General features: G+C 43.8%; 5 protein-coding genes across 5 annotated transcripts; 4 read left to right on the top strand and 1 right to left on the bottom strand.

Annotated features, from left to right (window-relative positions):
- Positions 1–501: 501 nt before the first annotated feature.
- On the top strand, positions 502–1,173 carry EAF02_008337 (uncharacterized protein; the record flags this gene model as incomplete). Its single annotated transcript, XM_038904385.1, has 1 exon — positions 502–1,173. The coding sequence occupies one exon, from the start codon at positions 502–504 to the stop codon at positions 1,171–1,173; it is 672 nt and encodes a 223-aa protein (XP_038756107.1).
- A 2,426-nt stretch (positions 1,174–3,599) lies between these two features.
- EAF02_008336 (uncharacterized protein) lies at positions 3,600–5,081 on the bottom strand (the record flags this gene model as incomplete). The annotated part of the gene is made up of 6 exons (XM_038904384.1): positions 3,600–3,701; positions 3,752–3,894; positions 3,942–4,243; positions 4,312–4,440; positions 4,490–4,578; positions 4,644–5,081. 6 exons carry the CDS (start codon positions 5,079–5,081, stop codon positions 3,600–3,602), a joined length of 1,203 nt encoding a protein of 400 aa, XP_038756106.1.
- A 3,233-nt stretch (positions 5,082–8,314) lies between these two features.
- Positions 8,315–11,170, top strand: EAF02_008335 (uncharacterized protein; the record flags this gene model as incomplete). Its single annotated transcript, XM_038904383.1, has 6 exons — positions 8,315–8,342; positions 8,435–9,116; positions 9,167–9,244; positions 9,299–9,781; positions 9,833–10,545; positions 10,596–11,170. The coding sequence occupies 6 exons, from the start codon at positions 8,315–8,317 to the stop codon at positions 10,976–10,978; spliced, it is 2,367 nt and encodes a 788-aa protein (XP_038756105.1). The 3' UTR covers positions 10,979–11,170.
- A 755-nt stretch (positions 11,171–11,925) lies between these two features.
- On the top strand, positions 11,926–14,385 carry EAF02_008334 (uncharacterized protein; the record flags this gene model as incomplete). The annotated part of the gene is made up of 5 exons (XM_038904382.1): positions 11,926–12,060; positions 12,133–12,266; positions 12,327–12,879; positions 12,933–13,692; positions 13,742–14,385. The coding sequence occupies 5 exons, from the start codon at positions 11,926–11,928 to the stop codon at positions 14,383–14,385; spliced, it is 2,226 nt and encodes a 741-aa protein (XP_038756104.1).
- A 5,659-nt stretch (positions 14,386–20,044) lies between these two features.
- EAF02_008333 (uncharacterized protein) lies at positions 20,045–24,599 on the top strand (the record flags this gene model as incomplete). The annotated part of the gene is made up of 3 exons (XM_038904381.1): positions 20,045–20,749; positions 20,816–24,370; positions 24,465–24,599. The coding sequence occupies 3 exons, from the start codon at positions 20,045–20,047 to the stop codon at positions 24,597–24,599; spliced, it is 4,395 nt and encodes a 1,464-aa protein (XP_038756103.1).
- Between the last annotated feature and the right edge of the window lie 920 nt (positions 24,600–25,519).

The raw sequence follows: 25,519 nt of genomic DNA, 5'->3' as shown, positions 1-25,519 counted from the left end.
ACGACTCCTAAATATGTTATTGTTATAGTTTACCCTTTTCTCCATAGTGGCAAATTCGTCAACGGCTCAGTGAAAAGTAAAAGGAATTTGCAAGGTAGAGTGTTGTGGTCTCCATATAAACATAGTGCAAAGCACCTCCAGCGAACTCCTATTCCTTACGATTATAGATTCAACATATAATAGAATTAGATCTTCGCAGGATCTATCATGGCCTACATTCACCTAAAGCCTCGAAATCAAACCTATGTCTCTAATATTATCATATATTCAACCAAGGCTCTGCATGTGCAGTCTCATTACGTTCTGTATCATTTACACACAGCATGGCTCTTCGTTCGCAACGACATCTATAATCTTCCTGTTGTAGGGATCATTTTTGGACTGTTAAATGCCTCGATCGCTCATAAATATTACGATTGCGAGTATATACCACTATTATCTATCCTGTCAAAACTTCCACGGATGGCTATGTGGTCATTTTGTCTCCTCTTGGTATTTAACATGCATAACCAACTCCGAGGTGTTACGGAAGATGCACTCAACAAATCATGGCGCCCACTACCGGCGGGAAGGATTAGTGACAAGCAGACAGCAAACATCCTCTATGGGGTTTATCCTATCACGGCCGCAATATCTCTCTGGATTGGTGGTTTCTATCCCGCTTTATTATTACTTTCGGCTTGCCTTTGGTACAATGGATTTGGTGGAGACTCTCACCCTCTACTAAAGAATTTCTTGAATGGAGTTGGAATCACATGCTTCTTGGCCGGGCCCTTGGAGATTGTCCTTCAGCATTCTGTTATGGCGTCTAATTCTAAGCTCATCGTCTGGTTGACCATCATTCTGGTGACAATCGCAACCACAAGCCACGTACAGGACCTGAGAGACATAGCTGGGGATAAATTATCTGGGCGAAGAACTGTTCCAATTTCAATTGGTGACATGGAGGCGCAGGTCTTAGTCGCTATGGGATCTATCGCATTAACCTACCTAGCTTGCTGGTTCTGGGATGCTGGCTACGGGGGTGCCATTTCACCAACCACATTACCTTTGGCTCTGTCGAAGACATTGCTTCTGAGTCGGGATCAGAAATTCAATGACTTTGTTTGGAAGAAATTGTGGTATTCGTGGATGTTAAGCCTGTTCTTTGTCCCATTGTTCAAGGGCCTTTGATTACAGCTGGAGTACATGTTGGATATAAGAGCGCTACATCATAATGATAAAGCTCGAAGGCCGAAAGATGTGCAACATGATAGACGACCCAGGTACTAGACTTTTGTCTCTAGAAATTTGCAAGAGAATGAAAATTAGATAGTATAAATAGACAAGTATAGTCACTTCTTACTATGCTTTTTGATTGCCTTTGGTTCCAGTCAATCCCCCTTCCCACTGTTCTTCAATGTACATAGACCTGAGGTATGAGTTGATCCGCAACTAGTTCCACAACTGCGGCTTAAAATAATAAGTTTATCGCTATTTTCAAACTATAAACTCAAAATGAGTACCCAATCCGAAATGCTTGGTGAATCAGTTCACTACTTGTATCTCGGCCTCCACTGCCTGCGCTGTCTGCTTCTGATGGGATCGATCGATAAATACACTAATGCAATGTCGACCGCCCTCATAGATCAACACTTCTCGCTCCACCTTACTTTTCCTCAACACTGCCTCGATCGCCAGCTGGGCAAGATGCTGACCCACCCCAGCAGAATACTGTGATACTAACAGGGAGCTTCGCTGCTTCTGCCTTGCGGAACTCGGTGAGAAAGCTCACAACTCGTGGTATGGCGATGCTAACACGGTCCTTGAACATGAACAGCGCGAGGCCATAGAGTGTTCAAGCGACGGTGTACCAGATGTGAATGATAAGAACTCTTAAAATCCTAATGTTTTAATTAATCAATAAGATTTTCGTTAAGCGGCGACGCCTATAAATGACATTTCAGGGGACAGAATCCAGAATGAGTTTGTTATTGTCGGGATATCGATCATGTGATCTAAAGAGGGCACCGTATTGCACTAGCGTATGCACTAGCGCTAGCACTTCTACTATATTAATTACTAGCTTCCCATAGATAACAATGATCAAGACGAATAATACAATCAATCATATTGATAAGACTGAAGTACTTTACACTTTAATCAACACCAAGTTGATACCAACAGTTATCATATCGAGGGATGCGAAGACTCAACACCTGTACGCGGTGCATCCTACGAACCTCCAGCTCTCTCTTGAGAGTCTGCAGAGCTAAGATTGAGTTGCAGATGGAATTGGAAGAATTGGAAGGAGAGAGGTTCAGAGATATAGCGAAGGATTATATTACGATTTTACAACAGCAATACCTACAAAGAATTGAATACCAGCTTTAGACACGGATACAAAGGTTACGGAAGCCCCGGTTAGATTCAATATCTATTATCAATTACTATTTCAAATACAGAAATATAATATACAGTAAATCTTTTCTTTTAGAAGAGTCTTTTTGATATAAAGCTTGCCGTCACTCTACTTGTACTACAATCCTTTTTATATCCTTTGGCTTTCAGCCACTCAAATACTACAACAACACAATACAGAGAATGCCATCGCTTTCAAATTAATACCATACTCTGGGCATCAATACAATACAACGTTTTTCTTTTAATTTTTGAATTTTCGAATTTTCCGAATTGATTTGTATATGGGCAATAGGGCTTAGGATTCAGCCCTGCCCCACTATTTTCAATAGTTTCAATTATACACATCTAATAAAAGCTGAAGGATATCAAGCTTATAAAGATATATAAAGGGTTAGTTTAAAAGAGATAAAGACAGAGAAGAATAGTGCCTTCTTCTACTACCTCACTAGCAAAAGGATTTTTTGTTATATTGGAGGTAACTCGGGAGGGGATAACTCTTGCTTTTTATAGAAAGGGAAGGATAGCAAATTGGATTTAGGATTTTAAAAAGAGAAATTGGATATTGGAATACTTTAATTAGATTAGGGATAAAGGAAGAGTAAAAAAGGAAGTATCTCAGAGGATGAAGACTATTTAATCTCTATTTGCACTCCGAATAGAGATCAGGCATAGCACCCCAGTATTCGTTTTTACTCCCCCAAATTGAATATATCTACTATAGATATCCACTAGCAGTTGTTAGGTTCTTAAAGCCTAGCCGTCCTAAATAGTCTTGGACTGAGAAAAGGACGTTAATTAAATCAATCAATCAATCAATCAATCAATCAGTTATCATATCGTCAATTCTCTATTCATATGAATGTAGTGTAGTGTCGTAGGGTTTGTGTATTCAAGCAGTCAAGCAGGGGATTGAACAACTGTTTCCAATCGAGAAGTAACTAAGCAATGATTGAGGTCACTAGACCTTCTATCTCTGTTGAATGAACTACTCGATAGTCTATCAGTCAATCTCGGGTAGACCGCTGGACTTTCTATCAATCTATCTGTCACGTGCCATCGTTCCGTCCCTGAGGTCATACTATTGTCTATTGACAATTATAAGCCGAAGATCCTCAGATACTATAGTTTATAACATAGCTTTAATACAATTTGCATCATGTGTTTCATTTATATTATGATTGTTAATCACAGAAAATTTAAAGGAAGTTTGGAGACAAGATATTAACAGCCTTTTGATCCTGCTCTAAATTTTGTTGCAAAAATTCCTCCAGAATCCGAACACCACATCGAACAATTTCCTACAAAGAGTATGAGATTCCGAAGAGAACGAGGGAACCAAGGTACATACCCGTGCTTTCCAGTATGACGCGAAGATGTATTGTAACTTCTTCATATCTTTAAGCTCCCCCGGAAGCTCATGTATATGACCACACTTCAAGTAAAATACGTCCTTGCCAATACAAGACATAATAAGAAGCTGGTGTCGACGACCTAGCATGATTAGCAAAGAAGTACTAAGCAACAGACAATATCCTAACCAGCTTGTAGTATGCCAACCACCTTTATCTTCTTCATGACTGTTGGGTCGTTTTCTACCAACTCGCCAATGTGACACAGCATCGCTCTCAAGCCACCCACAAGCTTATCAAAATCATTGAGCCATTTCGCAGCAAGTTGCCCTTCCCATTTGCGAATTGTCTCCAAGACAAGCAGTTCATAACAAGATTGGGAGCTGCCGTCAGCAGATAGCTTACGACGGCGTGCGATCGCATCGTAACGAGGTTCGTTGATGAAGTAGGAGTACGGTTGGTAGCGAGTTGCTGAGAGAGAAATTTCTTTGCTGCAACGATGTCGATTATTAGCCAAAGCAGACAAATGAAAGAGCAGAGAATTGGTATGAGGGTTTACCGTTGAACGACAAGCTCTGGAATCTCGCAGAAAACATCGTCCAGGAAGCGAGGATAAACCAAACAATCCCAAACCCCTTCACTCAGCTCTTCATCTAAGATCATTCCGGAGTTCTCTAAAAGCCGGACACTGCTTTAAATCGGCCTATTATATAGGGCGAAGACGGCATGTAATTCACGTGTGGCACGAAACATCACCGATCCATTTAATATCACCCTTATGAGACATCGTGCGTTCGATTCGGCATGAGTGCTCATAGGAATTCGCCTATCAAAGTCATCAACCATCAGTTATCAGTCCTCCGAAAGCCTAAAGGCAAAGTACTGACTGACCTTCTCATACTTCTCGAGGGCCTGAAGTAACTCCAGGGGAAACCTAGGGAGCGGTGATTCTTCAACACAGTCTGTGATCTGCTCACAATCTTCTCGCATGAGACCCAGTGTCGTGATGGATTCGGCATCCAGGATGCTAAAATGAATTGGCTTAACTTTTCCAGTACGTCGGGCATGATCTAGCATGACATCTTGAAGGTAAACATTGCCATGGGCGAGTAACATCTTCTTGTCATTAGTAAGGGTCATGCGAGAATCCTCCAAACAACCAAGGATTTCTTGGAGCCTTTTTGTGTCGGAGACTTCCATTGCCAGTGAGTCTTGCTTGTCGAGGCTGGAGTCAACCGTCGCGTTCAGATTATTGAGATCATTATCAGCTTCTAAATCGGCACAATTTGTGTCTGGGTCATCTTGAAAGACAGAAGCTCCACTGTGCATATAGAATTGTTAACGATGATTGTTGTTCCACTATCCTTGGAAGGAACACCAACACAATAGTGGTCCCTGTTTGCGATGAATTCAACGTAATACTATTTTGGTTGATAGCGATAGTAGCAGGCCTATGATTGGCGACTTTGCGTCGTCCACGCTTTCTCGTTATTGACCTGATGAAATTCTTGGCCCTTTGCTGGTCGTTTTTTGGGCTCTGCCAAAGAATGCCTATTAACAAACATCAAGCTCGACTGGGCTAGTGAATCTGATGGCCACGAAGGACAACAGTAACCCAGGAGAGAGGGGTCTTCGCGAAGAAGCCACACCCAAAGAGTACACAATCGTTTCTCAGCCGATCGCGAAGGTAAGCTGCGATATGCGCCTCGGCGTACCGTTGACCAGGACGCCACGAAGGCATCCTGCGATACAAATGATGCATAGATATTAGGTTTGTAGCTCGGAGAATCAACTTACTGAAAGAACCCATGCCGCCCGCAGTTTACTAGCCGTACCAGCAACTTTGGGGTCCTCGCTATTCTGTAGGTGTTGTATGGACGTCCGCCAGCAGTTGTGGACATTGGATATATTGTACTTCACATAGCCCAATTCCTTGTATATTTTGTCACAGCAGTCCACAACATCCCATTCATCACAAGGCGTCTTGTCAAAGTAAGGATGTGTACACGACCTATTTCTGCTTGTATCGTGGTTGAGTGGAGGTGGCGACTGAGGCATGATTACAACAAAATGGAGGTTGAATGAAGCACACGGGAGGTCGGAGGATTTTCTATCTAAGTAGATTGCTGCCCAGAGCGCCAAGACTTTATTGGGGCGACACATAATTTTGCATATTATCCGAGAAGAAGTCATTTATCGTTCCAGCTGCTTGAACACACGAAGCATATTGAACTTAAGAGTGGAAAATCAACGCCATTGAATCCCTTTGGAGTCCCTAAGACACCACTGAAGCCCTTGGATCCCAATCCTCGAGAATTCGGACCCATGGATTCCATCACGTGATCCCGGGTTCTTGGACACTGTGCTTCTCCCAAGAGTTACAGGGGTGCGATGACTCTCACCTGTACGTGGTGCATCCTAAGAACCTTCGATCTTGTTATCGGAGAGCTAAGTAGCTAGGTGGCGATCGTACGCTAATCGGAGTACTTGGGGCTAAGTTGCGCGCAGCTAGGCGTCGCTGAGGCGTTCGCGACAAGCGCGGAACATAGGACTACCAGCGAAACGGAGATGAAAACCGTCCGACGGTCGAAGCTATGAATGGCCATTCAAAGCGGTACTGGCCCTTTCGAGTCTGCAGCGGGATCCAGAGCCTGCGAAGGAAGCTTTCGTAGATGGAGGTCGACAGAACACCTCTGGGGTGTCGCGAGTAGTGCAGAACGACATGGCGTGGAGGTTTCTGCGGATTCCAGAGAAGCGCTGCTGTAGAGACGGGCCCAAGGACAACAAAACGGGATTACAATGCTCTTACTAGGGGTTACGGCACCTCTCGACTCTGATCCGGCGCACCCGATGCATCTCGAGTTGATTCTTTGCGCGGCTATGAACTATACATTGGGAGGAAGGGTTGTACAAGGGCACTTTGGTTAGTGAGCTGAAACGCTCTATTCTGTGCTGTCTGGTTAGGGGTTAAGACACAGCAAAGCTTGTAAGATACGGTCGGCCTTGTTGTGCAGGAGAGATCCGGCGAGGTAATGCGAAACGGTGCCCAAGCCGCGGGGTGTAGCGTAAAATCTCTTCCTCCCCCTCCCCCTTCTTTCAAATCGCGTTCGCGACGAAGCAACTCTATTCCAAAATCGAGATCATGCTGCCGAGCTAAAGCGACGCCAGCTAGAGTTCCCAGACGGCACTTCCTGTCTCCAATTCCTGGTTTTAATCAATCATTTTTTCTTTTCCCGACTGGCGTCTTCCGTCTTATCCACAGTATTGTCTTCTCCCTCTTCACATATATTCAGAAATCCTCCATGCCAAATGTCGACTTGAGCCAAGGTCGTCCGATGTTGTGCCGGAGGATCATCTGTATGGCAGAACGACTTCTTGAGGACAAAGTTCAAGCATCTAAATTCGCATAGGGGATAGAGATTGCTGTACTGAAGGTCGATCTACTAGGTTGGTGTACTAGAATGTGTACAGAAATTGCGAATACGAGGTAGGGTTATATGAGCAAACATCGATTTAAGAATATTATTGCAAAGTTTGTACCAAAGTTCGAGAATCTCAAGCCGTTGATTCGTAAGCTTCGATTCATTCTCTTTTCAATGAAAAACAGGAACATGTTTATAGGAATATATTCATAGGAATATTCTATAACATTAATATAATATACAATAGGATAATCAAGATACTCAATAGTACAATTTGCTCTATTCAGAGTAAGAACCAAATAAATATATAGATGAAGCAACTGAGTATTAGTATCATCAAGTGTTTTTTGAGAAGATAAAAAGAATTTGAATCTTTTTCCTTTTGAGTATAAAGAGTCTAAAGAAAACTGTATGATATCACATTCAAAGCTTGCAAACATGTTCATTCAGCTCTTGATTAGTGATAATGATTATCTGAATCGATCTCGAATGTCGAAAAGAGTGCATTTCTTGGGTGTCCCAGGTTTTCATCCTGCTGGTATCAGCCCAGATCTCACAATCTTCAAGGGGAGATCACAAGCACAATTCTCCATAGGTGGGTGACGATGATGGACACACTCAACACCCTTTCCAAATGATTTATTGAGTAAGCGATCAGCATTTCTCTTCGAAAGTAGAAGGAAGCTGTTCAAGATCTTATCATTGATATAAAGTTTAAGTTTTATTAGGTTCGGAAGACATTCGTTATCAGAAGTGTTTTTTTGTAAATTCCTTGATTTTGGTGATTGACTGTGCATGCAATTCCGTCCATACCGAGCATAGGTACCCATCACCTCCTATCTAGGTAGGTATTCTTTTGTAAAATGATTGAGTTCATGCATGCTCGAGGCAAGCTAGCTTAAGCACGCTGACTTTTTGTTACTTTTCGAGACTTTCGAGGTATCTTACAATGCGACTGAATCAAGCCGTCAAGATAATATATAATTGATGAGAAGAAAAGGGGGAAGCTTTGATTGTCCAAATATAGCATGTAGTAAGCACCACGTGACACATCTAATGTAAAGGGCTCCGCATCTAGTATCATACCTAGTAGTTAAGCACCAGTTCTCAATTGCAGGATCGTTCTTTGGTCCGCGTACCATGAACTCCTCGTCATCCGCCCATATCAGTAGGTCGACAACACACAGCCTTCTTTCAACATCATCAACCAACATCGTATTAAATCACAAACTTGTACTACGAATTGAAAGCGAGATACAGACGCCCAAGTCTCTTCTGTTTCATTTTTCTTATCATATGAATACCCATCTCACCGTGTGGGATCCACAATTAAACAACCACGGCCATTCAGGGTCTCGGTGTTAGTGACGTGCCATCTCATCCACTTCGTGAATAACTCCCTACCCCGACTTTTCCCCACCAATCCAACTCCGCGCGATTTGGGCTGCTGCTACAGCTCAATTACCTTCAACATTCCTTCTCCAAAATCATCTCGTCGTCCCGCTAACATACCACTACGAACATTGTCCTCAGCAAGTCAATTGAATCCTAACCAAGGACTGCTGGGCTCGGACGAGAAACAGGGTCGGCGGTCTTCCCTTTCGCGCTCAACGTCACCTGGTTCCGAATTCTCGTGGAGTGACACAGGCGATCTTGCAGAGCAACTCGCAGACGAGGAAGATCCGTTGCAAATTCGATTACGAGCGTCCCTTGACGAAGAGGTTTTTGGCGGCTCTTCCAAGAGAAAAACAAGAAAACGAGTTCGATATAACGACGAGGCTACCGATAAGCAAGAAAAACATTATCATCCTGGACTTGTTAAAGAGGATATCGAAATACCAGATCCTGGCCCTCGAAGAATAAGTCGAGCTGAGCATATTCTAGCCGCAATCATGTCGGGAGGTGAGAGGCAGATGCACGGCCTGACAGGCCGGCCATTAGTGTAAGGACCTTGATTGATATGCTCTACACACTGAACTGACGATGAGGCAGGTATTTTACTAGTATTTTTGTATCATTAGGTGTGTTCCTTTTTGGATATGATCAGGGAGTTATGTCTGGCATTATCACGTATGTATTACTGTAACTACGTGGATTTCTAGTTCCTGGCTAATCGCCTTGTAGCGGTCCTTACTTCAAGGATTATTTCAATCAGCCCTCTCGAGCCGAAGTCGGTACCATGGTTGCTATTTTAGAAATCGGCGCATTTGTTTCATCGCTTGTCGTCGGGAAGGTCGGTGATATAATAGGTCGAAGAAAGACAATCTTATACGGCTCCTGCATCTTCTTCGTTGGAGGTGCACTTCAGACATTAGCCACTAGCATGCCTATGATGATGCTTGGTCGTATTATTGCAGGTGTGGGTGTCGGTATGCTGTCCACGATTGTTCCCATATATCAATCCGAGATATCACCCCCACACAACCGCGGAAAACTTGCTTGTATTGAATTCTCGGGCAACATCACAGGATATGCAACCTCCGTATGGGTGGATTACTTCTGCAGCTTCATTAAGGGAAATATGTCATGGAGAATACCTCTATTGATGCAATGTGTTATGGGTGCGCTTTTGGGTGTTGGAAGTTTGATCATTGTCGAGTCACCTAGGTATGTGTTGTTCGCTATATTAAATGTACTTGCGACTAATGATCATATTAGATGGCTTTTGGATAACGACCATGATGAGGAAGGTATGGTAGTTATTGCTAATTTATATGGTGGTGGTGACATTCATGATCAGAAGGCACGGGAAGAATATCGAGAAATTAAGATGAATGTTCTACTGGCTCGACAGGAGGGCGAGAAATCTTACAAAGATATGTTTCGACGATATCGTACTCGTGTCTTCATTGCCATGTCAGCCCAGGCATTCGCCCAACTTAACGGCATTAACGTTATTTCATATTATGCGCCGCTTGTCTTCGAATCCGCAGGTTGGCGTGGTCGCCAAGCAATTTTAATGACAGGAATCAACGCGATCACGTACTTCCTGTGTACCATACCGCCCTGGTATCTGGTAGACCGCTGGGGCCGACGCTTCATTCTTCTTAGTGGTGCAGTAGCTATGGTTATATCGCTATCTTGCATCTCTTACTTTTTATTCTTGGACATAAAGGCTACGCCGACTCTGGTTGTTCTATTTGTCATGATATACAATGGCGCTTTTGGATTCAGTTGGGGACCAATTCCATGGCTTTATCCACCCGAGATTCTTCCCCTCAGCATCCGGTCCAAAGGAGCCAGTTTGTCTACCGCCACCAATTGGGCCTTCAATTGGCTCGTAGGAGAAATGACGCCTATTCTACAAGAATTGATCACATGGCGTTTGTACTTGGTTCATGCGTTTTTCTGCGCAACCAGTTTTGTCGTTGGTAAGACTAGTGCCCTTCCCTTATAAAACTAGAAATCTAACAACTTGCAGTGTATTTCATCTATCCCGAGACGGCTGGTGTACGATTGGAAGATATGGACATGATATTTGGCGACGCGACCACAGCAATGCCCACACCTGCTACCAGAGCCGAGAGCGGCTCGTTGATGGGCATCAGTTCACCCGTTCCTTCTGTTGACCTGAGACGTGGTTATGGAGGTCCAAATGGTATTGGACCTTCAAGTGCCATTCCAGGTCTCGATATCGACCCACCCAATGTATCTATCGTCAATGGAAAGCCTCAATATGGAGCAGATGAAGAGTCTGGAGAAGGTGTTGGTGGGTGGATATCACGTATGGTGAACAGAAACAAAGGCGAAGGAGACAGCATCAAAAGTGGGAAATATAAGCCATTAGATCAAGATGAGGAGTAAGCGGCTGTACTCGTAGGATATACGATATTAGATTGGAACTAGCAACAAGCGGGCGTACATGGAAGCTCGAAGGAGAGAGTGTAATACCAGTGCCATCTAGAGCACATATAGAATGTGAATTTATGGGAATTTGTAGATTATTTCTAGTGGCCAGGCATTTTACAATTTATAAGGGTCTCAAAATCTAACGCTCAAATCTACGCAATGTTGATGACATGTGCATCGAATTTAACAAAGCCTGAGAACTCTCTAATAATGGAAGCTAGCCTATCTACTGTAATAAGCCCCATGTCATAATTTCGTCCGACGTTGACACCCACAGGCTGTGATCCAAAAAACGTGCGTACTTTGGTTTAAACTGTGCCTTTGTGAAGTTCCAAACACCGCTTGGTATATTTTTAAATGTAACCCGAATAACAAATAAGTGATAATTTGATATATAATAAAGTAGACTACTGTGGAAAGAAAATTGCAATAAGTACCCAGGTAGAATGTACTTTCATCGACTTGCTTCAGCCTCGTCAGCAGAGAAGGACAGATTTCGGGTATATGTGGTAGTGGTGCACTAAATTTAGATACCCCAATTGAATTCAAGCAAGGTAGATTTAGTATAATCTTTCAGAGCTCGACTCCTTTTTACAAACTTTCACAAGGGATTACGTCTTTACATACTTCCTCTTCTTCTTCCTCTTCATCTGCAAATCTACTCTTAGAATTTGTGGAGAGATGCAAATCTCTGTTAATTAGTTTACCCTTATTCAATTCTCCGACATTCTCTAGAAGTTTTTGAAGTTGCGACTCTCGACATTTGACAGCCGCAACCTTAAACTTGGGCCACGAACTTTATACTGCCACTGCAAATCATATCACAATTGAGAGTTACCTTGGGAAATACATTATAGGAAGGGAGGAAGCTTCTTTCTCGAAAACCCTCGCAGATATTCGAGATGGCTTCCGATAAGACAGCTGTTGCTTCTGGTGCGGATCATACTCAAACAACCCGTCGACGCAATGTACCATCATCCAATGGAGGTCTTGTAAACACGGTGGAGATAGATGACAAGAAGACACAAGTCAAGAAGGTGAGCAAACCTTGAAAGGTTCTGCCTCGATAGCTTTGGAGTCAATAGACTAATGGAATCAATTCATTATAGGGAAAGCAATCCATAGTAGGATTTCTTGACGAGTGGGAGTTCTTGATCGCACCATTGGTTTTTACAATATTCGCATTCTTCACCAGATTATACAAGATCGGCCTTTCACCTATTGTTACCTGGGATGAAGCTCAGTAAGCACATTCTTCACATTTGAAACTCTAAGATTGTGGACTGATCATGTCTGGATATAGTTTTGGAAAATTTGGGTCCCATTACATCAAAAGAGAATTCTACTTCGATGTCCATCCTCCTCTTGGAAAAATGCTGGTCGGTCTTTCCGGTTATCTTGCAGGTTACAATGGCACTTTCGAATTCAAATCTGGGGAACAATATCCTGAGGATGTGAACTACACTTTCATGCGTGCCTTCAACGCCTTCTTCGGTGCCGTTACTATTCCATTGGCTTACTATACTGCTCGCGAATTGAACTTCAAGAGACCGGCTGTATGGTTCGTTACATTGATGGTCTTGTGCGAAAACTCCTACACCACAATCAGTCGCTTTATTCTCTTGGATTCTATGCTCCTATGCTTCACATTCACCACCGTTCTCTGCTGGGCTAAATTCCACAATCTACAAAAGCAAAGTTGGACTCCTGAATGGTTCGTTTGGCTCTTGTTGACTGGTGTAAGCATTGGCTGTGTTTGCAGTGTGAAGATGGTTGGTCTTTTCTGCACAACCATGGTTGGTATTTACACGATCGAAGATTTATGGAACAAATTTGGCAATATTAGAATGCAAAAGGTAACACAAATCCGATTACTTTATTGAGTTGGTTGGACTAACATATATTTTAGGTCGAGCTCGCATCGCATGTCGCTATCAGAGTAATTTGCTTGATTGTTATCCCTATAGGAGTTTACATTGCCTCCTTCGCTGCCCACTTCGCCATTCTTCAAAACAGTGGACCCGGTGATGCTCAAATGAGTTCCCTGTTCCAAGCCAATTTGAGAGGAACTGAAGTTGGAAAGGATAGTCCACTTGAGATCGCATATGGTTCTCGAGCAACAATTAAGAATATGGGATACGGCGGTGGTCTTCTTCACTCCCACATTCAGACTTACCCTGAAGGATCCAACCAACAACAAATTACTTGCTACCATCATAAAGATGCTAACAACGAGTGGTGGTTCTATCCTAATCGTTCTCAACCAGAATTCGACCCAGAGGCACCTCTCAGATATGTTGCTGATGGCGACGTTTTACGTTTCGTTCATTCACAAACTGGTCGCAACCTTCACTCACACGACGTATCAGCGCCTATTACCAAGGCTGACAAGGAAGTCTCATGTTATGGAAATACCACTGTTGGTGATGACAAAGATCACTGGACCATGGAAGTTGTCAAAGATGTTTCCTCAAATGATCGAAGTAAAATTAGAACTTTGACTACTGCTTTCCGACTCAAGCACACAAGTTTAGGATGCTACTTACGAGCTGGTAACGTTAACTTGCCACAATGGGGTTTCAAGCAAATCGAAGTCACTTGCACCAAGGACAATAATCCCAAGGATGTTTACACTCACTGGAACGTAGAAGCCCACTGGAACGAGAAGTGTATGTTGATCTTTCTTAACAATAAAGAATATACTGACCATCTTTATAGTGCCTGCTGCTGATGCTGGAGCTTACAAGTCTCCTTTCATTCACGACTTCATTCATTTGAATGTTGCCATGATGACTTCGAATAACGCACTTGTGCCAGACCCTGACAAACAGGATGATCTCGCTTCTTACTTTTGGCAATGGCCAATTCTCAACGTAGGATTGAGAATGTGTGGGTGGGATGATAATATAGTCAAATACTTCCTTCTCGGTAACCCTCTTGTATACTGGGGTTCTACCGCCTCTCTAGGCCTCCTTGGCCTACTCGTTATTTGGTATCTCATTAGATGGCAACGCGGGTATGATGAGCTTAAACAATCCGAGATTGATCAAATTCATTATGCTGGACTGTACCCAGTTCTTGGATGGTTCCTCCATTATATGCCATTTGTCGCCATGGCTCGTGTCACTTACGTTCATCACTACTATCCAGCACTCTATTTCGCTATTTTGGTATTCGGTTTCTGTGCGGATTGGATGTTAAGAAATCAAGTTAAGACCTTGCAATATGCTATCTATGGTGTTTTGTACGCTTTGACGATCGCACTTTATATTTTCTTTATGCCTATTTCATGGGGTATGGTAGGACCTAATAGGGAATACTCTAGGTTGAAGTGGTTTGATAGCTGGAGGGTTACAGATTAGAGTGCGCGTATCGAAAGTGAGATGCGAAGATAACAGTCTTCATGTATTGGGAGGCAGCAACTATTTGTTGGGGTAGATGAATTGATGGGTGGATGGATGGCGATATTGTCTTGTGGGAAGGAAGGGACCGGGAAAGGGAATTCTGGGAAGGAAAAAGTCTTCGGATAGGAAGGTGGGTGGATAGCCTGACTCATCCCGACATGAATTTATACATTACGTTACGGATAAATATGTGTAACAAAATTTTGAATGTTTCATCTTTTGTCTTCTTTTGTGGTGCAAGGCTGAAATGTGTTTCTTGTATTGTATGTTTGTATTCTACTAATAGGTCTTTGGGGGAGGGTGGATGAATAAACAGTTACTTGAGAAGAAGGGAAAGGAAAGGGGGGGAGGATAATGAAACTCATGATATGCAATGTAATGAACCTACCTATCAATGAGTAGTAGTATTGAATCAATAAGCCTAAGTGACGCAGTTGCAACTTTGCATCTGTATAGGTCTACACGTGGCTTCTCCCGCTGAATAGTGTGGTATATGGTGTATTGATTGTATATGGACATGTCGAATTGTGATGGAGCTCTATAGGACTAAAGAAGCGCGGAGGAAGTGTATTTTGATTTTAGCTCCTTGGGGGAACGTCGATGAGGGTGAATGCTGAGTAGGAGAAAAGAAAAAGGGGGAACGTGGAGATTCAGAAGGGAGTTGGAGTTAGAGATGTATGAAAGGGGGGAATTGAAGAGGGCTCGAGAGTACAGATGAACATCGACGATGGTTCCCAAGTGTATGTATACTGTGACTAGGATCGGTATTGTGACTGTGATGGATTTCTGGTGCTAGTGGTTGAAGAATGACGAGGACCGCGGAGAAAGAGGTTGAAGATTGAAGAGGAGAGGTCTGGAATTGCGTGGACGGGTATATTATGTGTTGTTGTTATTGTTTTTGGTTATGGTGATGTATTCGATATATGATATGATACGAAAGGGACAAATGTAAGAGAATGCGAAAAATGAAATCGTAGATGAAAAGTTTGTGATTATGATGGATGATGGAGTGGGTGTGACCCGAAGCCGGTTACGTGAGGTGTTTGAGGGGTGTGTAACATAGCATAATAACGCGGGGATAATTGATACGATATGATTATGCAATATAAGTTGCTTGCATATATAATCATGTACCATGCCCCCCCTAATTATAACACTTCTTCAGCGAAAGAGAAGATTACATAATTCCCGACTCAATTACTGAGTACCTCACGTTGTATTCCGGTCTCCTGCCGGCATGTATACATATATACATATGTGGATATGTATATATGTCCCAGAAAAAATACGCGAGGGTTACTCCCTATCTAGGATTCATATTGGGTTGGTCCAAACATGTGAAGGTGTGACGCCTCGAGCTCTTGGGATGATCCAAGCATGAGCCTCGCCGGTGTTTGTATGTATAAGAATCGGTAAATTAAATGATCGGTAGGATAAAATGCTCTTGGCACCGTTCGATGAAGGGCTTGTAGATGGTAGATTGGTGGAGGCGGCATGGCTGTAGATGTGTAGGGGGCAATGCATGAAATATGTATGGTATAAACGTATGCAAAATTTGCACACATTTCAAACAAATATTTGTGTGAGTAATAGAAGAAAGAGGGTATGCAAGCGATGCTTTTTTGGGCGTTTGTGCATGGGATGGTGTGGTGTGGGTGTGCGGAGAAGTGAAGATGGTAGGTAAGGTATGGTTTGTGTGAGAGGGGAGTCGCAAGTACAATGTATTGAATGTTATTAAAGCTCAATGTGTAACGAATGAGATGAGGAGTAAGTATGATTGGCCTGAGCGGGGATCGAATTGTGATTGGAAATTGGTCGCATTGATGAAGGAGTTCTTGATTGGATAAATAGTCATCCTAGTATTTACAATGCCAATTGATGTACATGAGCGTTTGAGGATCTTTCAGGAGGAAAGAATTTGGTATCGCACTGCATTATAACCGTTTTGTCATTTAGTACTTGTACCTTGCAGTATTGCATACATCGTGCTCACTTGAAGATTCTTTCGTTCCTTCAATTTCGTGAGGCGATAACGCACCTTACTATTTGTAGCTGCATCTGAAGTTGCATGTTGCACTGTGGATGGATATTTAAGATGTGTATGCAGTACTGCACTGTACATGTGTAGAAACCCGAGATTGGAAGTTGCTGTAGTTTGTTTGGTTCAAATGGGGGATATAATAAGATGGATGCTGTGCTAGCTACCCTGTAAACTTGCAGCGTCACATTGATGACCATCCTGGCTTTTTGTTTAGCTGATGTCAGATAGGACTTCTGGTTTGTGTAGTTGGAATTTGGCAAATTGAAACTTTGGTTCAAGTGTGTTGTAGACAAGATAGGTAAGGTGGCTTTGAATTGTTGCCTTTACTTTAATCTATAACATCATGAATGAATGCCCCATTTCGTGGGGTTCTTTGCCTGTTCTATTACATGTTGAGCCGATCAAACTATATGGGTTTGTTTGGGTCTGCGCTTGCAAAGTGTTCTGACGAAGATGTATGGTTGTTGATCGAGATTGTGGCTATGCTACAATTGAAGATATGCTGAAGCATGGATGGAAGTGCTTTAAACTTGCTTCAATGTTTGGTAGGTTTAGGCCATTGTATTGTGGCGACCGGTGATTAGCAGATCGAGACAAGTTTGAGTACTGAGGTTTGTGTACTACTTTAATTGGCCGTGAATAAGAATCTATTCGGTAGGTATCGTAGCAATAGTAACCTTTCAGGAGAAGAATCACATCAACGTGCGGGGACAGAATGTCATCGGCCAGGCTAGATCTTGAAAGAATGGACAGCTGAAGAGTGGGGAAACGAACAACATGGGGGTTCAAAATGGAGAGCAGGATGTAACGGGAGGGTGTAATGAAGATGATGTGCATGCGGGTATCCCCTGGACCCTCCATCTCAGACAACCATCAGTACCGGAATGCCATTCCGCCAGAGAACGCCGGTTATTTTAAGCATGTTTTCTTAGTAGCTGTTTTTCGTTAAATAATGTCTTTGCTGTACAATAATCCATACAATAAATAACAAGAACAGACTTTGATGCAACAAACTCAAAGATGATAGGTAGTGACTAAAACAAATATACTTTGAACCTGGAAAGAGATGGTGGAACAGAATCAGTGATATTCTTCTTGCTCCTTGATTGAATCATGTCCCAAACTTTACATGCCCAGGGAACTGGGATTCGACATTTCTTATAGCAGCGAAGTGGTTCCAAGCCATGATTCTGACAACTACCTAGCTACATTACAGGTGCTGGAACCTTCGTATCGAAATGGGGATTAGATTTGACTGGTCTGAGTATTTGAATGAGCACTGATCGATTTTGATAGAGTTGCACACCTAATAAAAACATGAAGAACAAAATGAGAGCAGCGGCCGGATAACTTAAAATTATTGCGACTAAAAGTGTGAATATTGAATCCATATTGTAGATGCCGAAAGACAGAGTGATCTTCGGCTATTGGTGTTTTCGTATTCGTATACGGACATAAAGTTCGGCTCGGGTTACAAAGTGTGAGGGCGGCAATCGCGACCAAAACACGTGATATCCCCCATTCGGCGACTCGAGGTCTACCGGGGTGGCAGTAACGGACGAGACCCGAGAGAAGATCTAGTCCCCTTTCTCAACCCCCGAAAGACCCTAGCCCTGTCGCTATTAGGGTCGCACGGTGGACAAGAGTACAACGGCCAGCCATGCAACATTGATTTAGTAGAGGAGAAGCAGCAGACTACCAGGGCATCAAAACATAGCAAGCAATATCTAATAATGTATTCGATAATATTCCTTGACATTTCATTGAAGAGGAGGAACGCTAAACCCCCGCATAACACATTGTGTTGATTGCTAGGATTGAGGAAGAATGCGAAATCATGTTTTGTTTTTCATAGGTAAACCATACCTTGCTTGGATTTGGAAAGCATCAAGGAAATTGTGGCTAATATCAAACTTTGTAGCAGATAAAACCGCTGATACGTTGAGCCACAGCCTTCAAAGGCTGTTGTATAATGAATCAATGCAAAATCGAAAAGAAAGGCACTCGTCCTATTCTGACACGATAATGATAAACTTTCATCCAAGCATGCCCTTGCTTTGGAAAGAGAAAAAGAACGGGCTAGCTTTTTTCCCCGTGGAATTGGCGACATAAACGCCCTTTACCATAGGCGATCCCCTCAACCTATGCAAAATGGTATTGGGTTAAAAAAGCAGATCATGCCAATGGTAAATGTGTGCCTTGGCACGCCCATATGCAAGCCACTCTCCTCACTATCTCTAATGCGGATGGACTGAAAGAGGATGGTGGTGCAAAATGGTAGAGAGGACGGGAAGAATCGGCACCGTCTTTATCTTCCTCCCTTTTCCAATGCCTCTAAAGAGAGTTGAGCTCAAAGTTTCGGAAGGTTTAAGTGGTAATGCTCGCATCGACTTTCGTCTGTTTCTGAAAGCTTTGAGGTCCGTAATCGCAATCGTGCATTCAAACCCCTCGTTTACCCCGTCGCTCCACCTCCCATTAATCTTCTCTTTTATTGTATTTGTTTGTTTGTGAGAATTTGACCTTGCTCGCATGTTAATCCATGCACATTCTTCATGCCACTCGATCCATCCCTCCGCCAGTTTTCCATGTTACCATGATTTTGTACCGTCATTTTGAGTTTTTGGGGAGGATAGTTCGTGTGGGAAGACGAAGGAGCTATCATCCAGATTCTCTGGGTAGGTATATCATGTTAATCCATTTGGAGTAAGAGCACTTTTGGCGAGAATTATCTGTGTGATAATTGGTAGATAGTGATGATCGATGTGTACTGACAGACATGTCAAAAAGCATCACCGCCAGTTTGCATTTCGCAAAATTGTAAAAAATTCCAATACTCCATTCCATCAACTTACTCAGCTCAAATTCCATCAAGATTCACTCGAACTCTACCCTTTGGTCACTTGCTCTTTCCTCCAGGGTTTCCTTCTTGATTAATAATTAAGAAGGCTTTGGATTTGACGACCTACACACTCACCTCGCCCTCGAGAGACTTCGGATTAGGTAAGGACCGTAAGGTTTTTGTGGGAAAATTCAATTTTGGCCTGAGCAATTAGGAATCAACAAAAAAGACGAGGATTACCATCAAACCAATATTGGGGACCATTGCAGCAGTATTGTACTCCACTTGGTGCTTTAACAAAGTACTTGCAATTCGTACAGTGTATATTGTACCTCTTGCCCTTTTTCCACAAATTGCTACTCAACCTGCCTACCTTCAGAATACCCGTTTTATTCAAGGCCTGCTTTCTACGCAACAGTCCAGTTCTAATATTACCCATAGCCAATCTTATTCGGCTTTTCACTTCCTGCCTGTTGACGCACACCACACTTGGCGTACAAAGATCCTCGTCCGACTCCATACGACCCCATTCATCCTTCCCATTACATACATACATTTGACGAGGGCAGCGCGCAATGTTCCGATAGTATTGATATCATTGGGATAGAGGTCATCGCCAGGTCGATCATTCGCGCCTAGGATTCATGAATTTGTGCAGACCAGGGCTTCACAGAGTCTCTACCACGTAAGGATACACAGTGCGCTCGAGAAGCCTTGTTTCTACATTCGTAGAGGCCATGCAGGCAATACCAGAACCTTTATCTGCAAGCTCGCCGCCGTTCATTCTCAATTCAGACATGTCGGGAGTGGAGTCTGATCCCGATTTTGAATTCCTCGACAATTCGCATTTGCCATTTGAGGCAACCTATAGTCCGAACAACCTCTTCGAGGAATTCTCACACGACTCACCCCCATACTACTCAGCATATGCAACGCCGAGCGTTGCCGGCCACAAAAGTCCCGAGCAGCCTTCCTTCATTAACACGGCTGTACTGGAGGCGCCCTTATCAGCCCCATCGACAGCCTCGCCGGCCGGATCGTCCCAAAGCTCTACCTCTGATTCGATGGAATACAATAGAAAATCCAGTTCCGATTCATCCGGGTCTGCTCTGCACTCAGGGACCGCAATGATAGGTGACGATATTGATATGGGAGACTGGAAAGGCGACGATGTGGTCAAAGGGGAGAGTATGTCGAGTTATGGTGACTATGCCGGAAATGGGACCATTAATCCTTCAGCAATGGTTAATAATTTTGGGTTCAATGACAAGACCATGGAGAATGATTTTGACTTTGACAGTGCGTCGAGTAGTCCAAGTCCTTTTGCTATAACAATGGATATGGAATCACCAGAAATGCCGACTATAAAGCACGACACCCCTCGGAAGATAATATCACCAATGGGTAGGAAGAAGTTCAGGAATCATAACAAATCAAACTCTGTAAGTCAATCATCATTCATTGCCATTTCATATATACAGATGTACTAACACATATACCAATGGCAGCAACATTCGGTAGCTCACTCTACGAACGGATACCATATCGGTTCGAGGGAAACGTCACCCTTGTCTGTAGCATCGACAAGTCAGGTGTCGTCCCCTGCACATCATATGTTCACTAACTCACCCTCTCCCAATGTTGGGCTTGAATTTATGCCTGGAACGATGTCCAACGCGGCTCATGGCCTTCCACCATGGACAAATAGCATGGAAATACCTCCCAATATCATGAGAGCCCAAGCGCACTTTAATCCCCTATCGTTTCAAAACACACCACAAGTCAAGGGCCGCCAGATTCCGGGCGCGCCATATACGAAGCCGATTTTGACCATACACCCCACACCATTGAAATCACGAGTTGAGACTCAAATTCCCATCAAAATGACACTTTTCCCTGTCCCCCAAGGTGTTACCAAGCTTCACTTGCCAACTCAAACGATCTCCAAACCTAAACTTCTCGTTAAACCTCCACCGGAACGCTCACCCGACACCTTGGAGCTCTATACGATGTTGGTCTGCTCTAGTGCAATGGAGAACCCGGACATTCTTCGAAAAGCTTTAGAAAGAGCAGCAGCACCTGATGTCTCAACAAGTCAGACTTCGGATAGTGGATCTGATGAAGAGGATGACAAAAAACCACTGAACGGAGGCGAGGTGCTGATATGTAGCGGTTGCATTACGCGCGAGAGAAAACGCGCCGCCAGAAAGAAGGTAAAGAAGGTCGAAGAAGAAGAATCATGGCACAAAGACGAGGCTAAGCGAGTCATCGTGTTTAACACCCATGAAGTCAAGGATTGGCAATCACCAACAAGCCAACCCCCCTCGGAAGCTACTGGGGACAGACCTGAACCTATGGTGCCTGATGGTGCTCTGCAAGTTGATGCCCCCATGCGAATCGCATGTTATTGTAGACACCAAAATGAAAAGATCGGGTTTCGGGTAATCTTTACTATCAAGGACTATCAAGATCGCCTGATTGCACAAGCAATCACCTCTTCAATCATGATTACAGATGATCATAAGACGCATAACTTGTTACCTATTTCTGGACAGGCATCTGGTGCGCCCGACGGACAGATGTATCCAGGTTCGACTTCATATTCGAATGAAAGAAGCTACGATATGACGTCTGGTGCCGTTCCTGGCATGGCTCCTTTTCGTGTATCGCCATCCGCCTCGGATCTTCAAAGCCTACCACAAAATTTCATGTCGTATCCACAGCCAATGAGTTATCCACCACCCAACCCGCCTCAAGCAATTTCCACCACAATGGCACCCCGGCATCCATCGCCACAAGCATCACCCTCGACTCCATCCGGCCCTCCACTGTCCAAGAAGCGTAAAGCTAGTGCCTCTGGTAAGGTTCCCACTGGTCTAGCAATGACCAAATTAGAGACAGGGCAACCGGCAATGAGCAATGGTTCTTTTGTTCCGGTCAGCGCCACCACTTCAGCTATACCCTCACCATTCACGCCAAACCTTCCAAATTTCTCATCAAATGAGCAGCCTTTTTGCCCACCTGCTCCGATGCAAAATATCCCAACACATTTCAACACAGGTCCTCCTACTCCGAATGGTAATGATCAGATATTCATTCTTCATGGCCATCGACCTCAACCAACAGAAAATTTGGCCATGCATCAGCTCTTCTCAGCGCCCCCTTCAGCGCATCCTAGTCGTGCCCCCAGTCCGAATGGTATGCGCAATAACGTTCAGATTTATCAGCCGCAGCAACAACAAGCTCATATGCCACAAGCTGTTGTTAATGGGATGTATGGCATGCCTCTGACTTTGAGTCCACAGCGGCCACCCGTGATTCATAAACTAATACCAAACGAAGGACCGAAGGCCGGTGGAATAGAAGTAACCTGTTTGGGTAGTGGATTTTGTCAAGGACTGGAAGTCATGTTCGGTGATGCTAAAGCAACAACAACAACATTTTGGGGCGAGACCTCTCTAGTATGTCTTTTGCCGCCCTCTGCCATCGCGGGAACTGTGCCTGTCACGTTCAAACACCAGCATCAGCAGAGACAGCAATATCCAACACCACCAATGCCAAAGCAAACTGCGTTTTTCAAATATGTAGATGATGACGAACAGCAGATCATTAGAACAGCGTTGGCTGTATTAGGTCACAAGATGACAGGCAAAATGGAAGACGTGCGGGACCTTGCAAGAAGAATTGTGGATGGTCCTTGGGGAGCACCATCAGGCCAATCTCCGCCTAGCGGAGGTGGGTCCTCACAGCACGGTGGTGGATTTAATGCGGCAAGCTTTGGTGTCGATGTTGAAGCAACGCTATTGAGATGTCTCGATCTGATCGATCTTGATGACAGTCCGACCAAACCGCGTTTCAACCTGCGCAGAACTTCTGGGCAAACAATGCTTCATCTTGCTTGTTCCTTAGGACTGCATCGCTTCGTTGCCGCTTTGTTGGCACGAAACGTGAATTGTGAACCACGAGATAAAGGTGGATTTACTCCCATGCATTTTGCTGCTCTTCATAACCATCCGCAAATCGTTCGACGCCTCATCCTTAGTGGTGCCGATCCGTTGATCAGAAGTCTCCAAGGTTATGCTCCGGCAGATATGACATCTTCTGAGGAAGTCCATCGTGCCGTTCGCAGAGTAGAACATCATTCAAGAACACGAAGTGGCTCTTCACTAAAGAGCAGAACAAGCAGCGCGACATCATTAAGATCGTTGTGGCAACCACCAACTGCAGAGATACCGAATGAAAGCGGCATCAGTGACAGTGACGATGAGGATGACAATGAATACGAGGACAAGGATGCTGATGTTGATACTGCTGATGGGACATTCCTGATGCGACGCAGGCAATCTAGGGGATCAACTTCAAATATCCTGAATGAGCCTATCGAGATAACTCAACCCCCTATCTTGGAACTACCCGAAGTCGAAGCAGACGAAGCAATGGCCTCCCCAACAATGGCCATGACTGCATTCAGAGATCAGATGTTCGCACAATTTACACAATTCACCGCTCAGATGCAGCACCTTCAGCAAACCTTCCACAACAACATGCATCTTGGCCTTCCAAACCTTCCTCAGATGCCACAAATGCCTACACTCGCAAACCTTCCAGATTATCAAGCTTATTTACCAAGTCCCATGGCCCGTCGTATCGGCAGCCGTCCAGAAAGCCCCAATCATCAAAATGGTGGCAAGGAACAAGGCAACAAATGGTGGGATCTTTTCTCTGGTAATGCAGCTGCAGCACCGCCTGCCTACGAAGATATATTCCCACAAAATGATATGGACGTGAAACGAGCTTCTGCAGAACAAGCAGTCGCAGATACCATTGCTGACAGCAAATGTACTCAAATCTTTGATCAAATAGAAATGCAAGTTGGAACAACCACATCTGTGGCACGTGCAGAAAGTTCAACAACTGCTATGCAAAGAAAGCCGATGCCTATGGGAACCCTTCGAATTGGCGGGAAGGAGATAGTTACCGTGGAGCAACAGAACCAGATACAATTATTACGCCAGGAGAAATTGAAGAGGGTCAGGAGTGACAGGAAGTTATTCCTTATCTGGGTATGTTCTCACTTTTGTTCTGTGTTTCGATTCCCATCTTCCAACAGCCTCACTCTTTCACTTGACACAAATCGAAGCTAACGAAACTCCACAGATTCCTCTCCTTCTCGTAATGATGCTCGCCACATTTCACACTCGCATCGCTACCGTTTGGTCCCATGCATCTTATATTTTCAATTCTCTTAAAAATCGAAACGAAGATCACGGACGTGTTATGGAAGTTTTATAATCCCTTACAAAAACTACAACCTTTTCCACGATCATCCATGCTAGCCTTTTTATTACGATTTTTTATTTTTCTTATTCATCTTACGTTGCGTCGGTTACCCCTCGATCGCCTTCACACTAGAAATGACGGCCAATCTATGCTTTGTTTATTATGCGTTTTAGCGTTCATGATGATTTGATGGGTTGCAATGGAATGGATTTCGACGGTGGTGCTGGTGCTGATGGTTGGTTGGTTGGGGTTGGGGCTCGTTGGTTCCTGGGCTTTACCTGTACAGGATAGTTATAGGAAGGATGGATTGGAGGATGGAATGGGAAATATGATATGATGGGTGGGAGGAAGTCTCAATTGTCAATTTAGCGGACATTTTTGGAAAGCGAGCACGTGAGCAAGCGTTACCATGCACTGGCAGCATCACATCACACAGCGGAATCCTTTTTTCATATTATCATTCGGTATTTGTTTTCCTGGAATAGCCTAGGTATTTAATGTACAGATGGATGAAGAGAAATTCGATATTTGAATCGAATCGAATTAGGTAGCTAGTTAAGTAGGTAGTTAGAAGAGATAGATCGTGATGCAAATCATAATTGCACCACATACACACCCCTCTATTCTATCCATCTGAAATGAATTTGACACTGAAATCGAATGGACAATAAATTCCTTCTGAAAAGAAAAATTGCCAGGTATTCCATCCCATCCCATTCCTTTCCTTGCCTTCCCTCCCCTTTCCAACCCAACCTTCCATCCCCCCTTTCCTCGAATTAGTCGCCTGTGAAGTTCATATGCATCAAAATGCCCAATGAAAAACAAAAAATGCTCGCTCAAATCGCCCAGTCGCTTTTGACTATCGTGCTATGCTATGTAAATGCAATGAAGCCCTCGCAAATGGGCAAAATTAGACAGACGCCTTTGTCATT

This window comes from Botrytis sinoallii (assembly GCF_014898435.1).
Source record: "Botrytis sinoallii strain Bc 23 chromosome Unknown BSIN_015, whole genome shotgun sequence".
Classification (NCBI taxonomy): Eukaryota; Fungi; Ascomycota; class Leotiomycetes; order Helotiales; family Sclerotiniaceae; genus Botrytis; species Botrytis sinoallii.
Note: the sequence above shows the minus strand (reverse complement) of the source record. Positions and strands in the feature narration are given on the sequence as shown.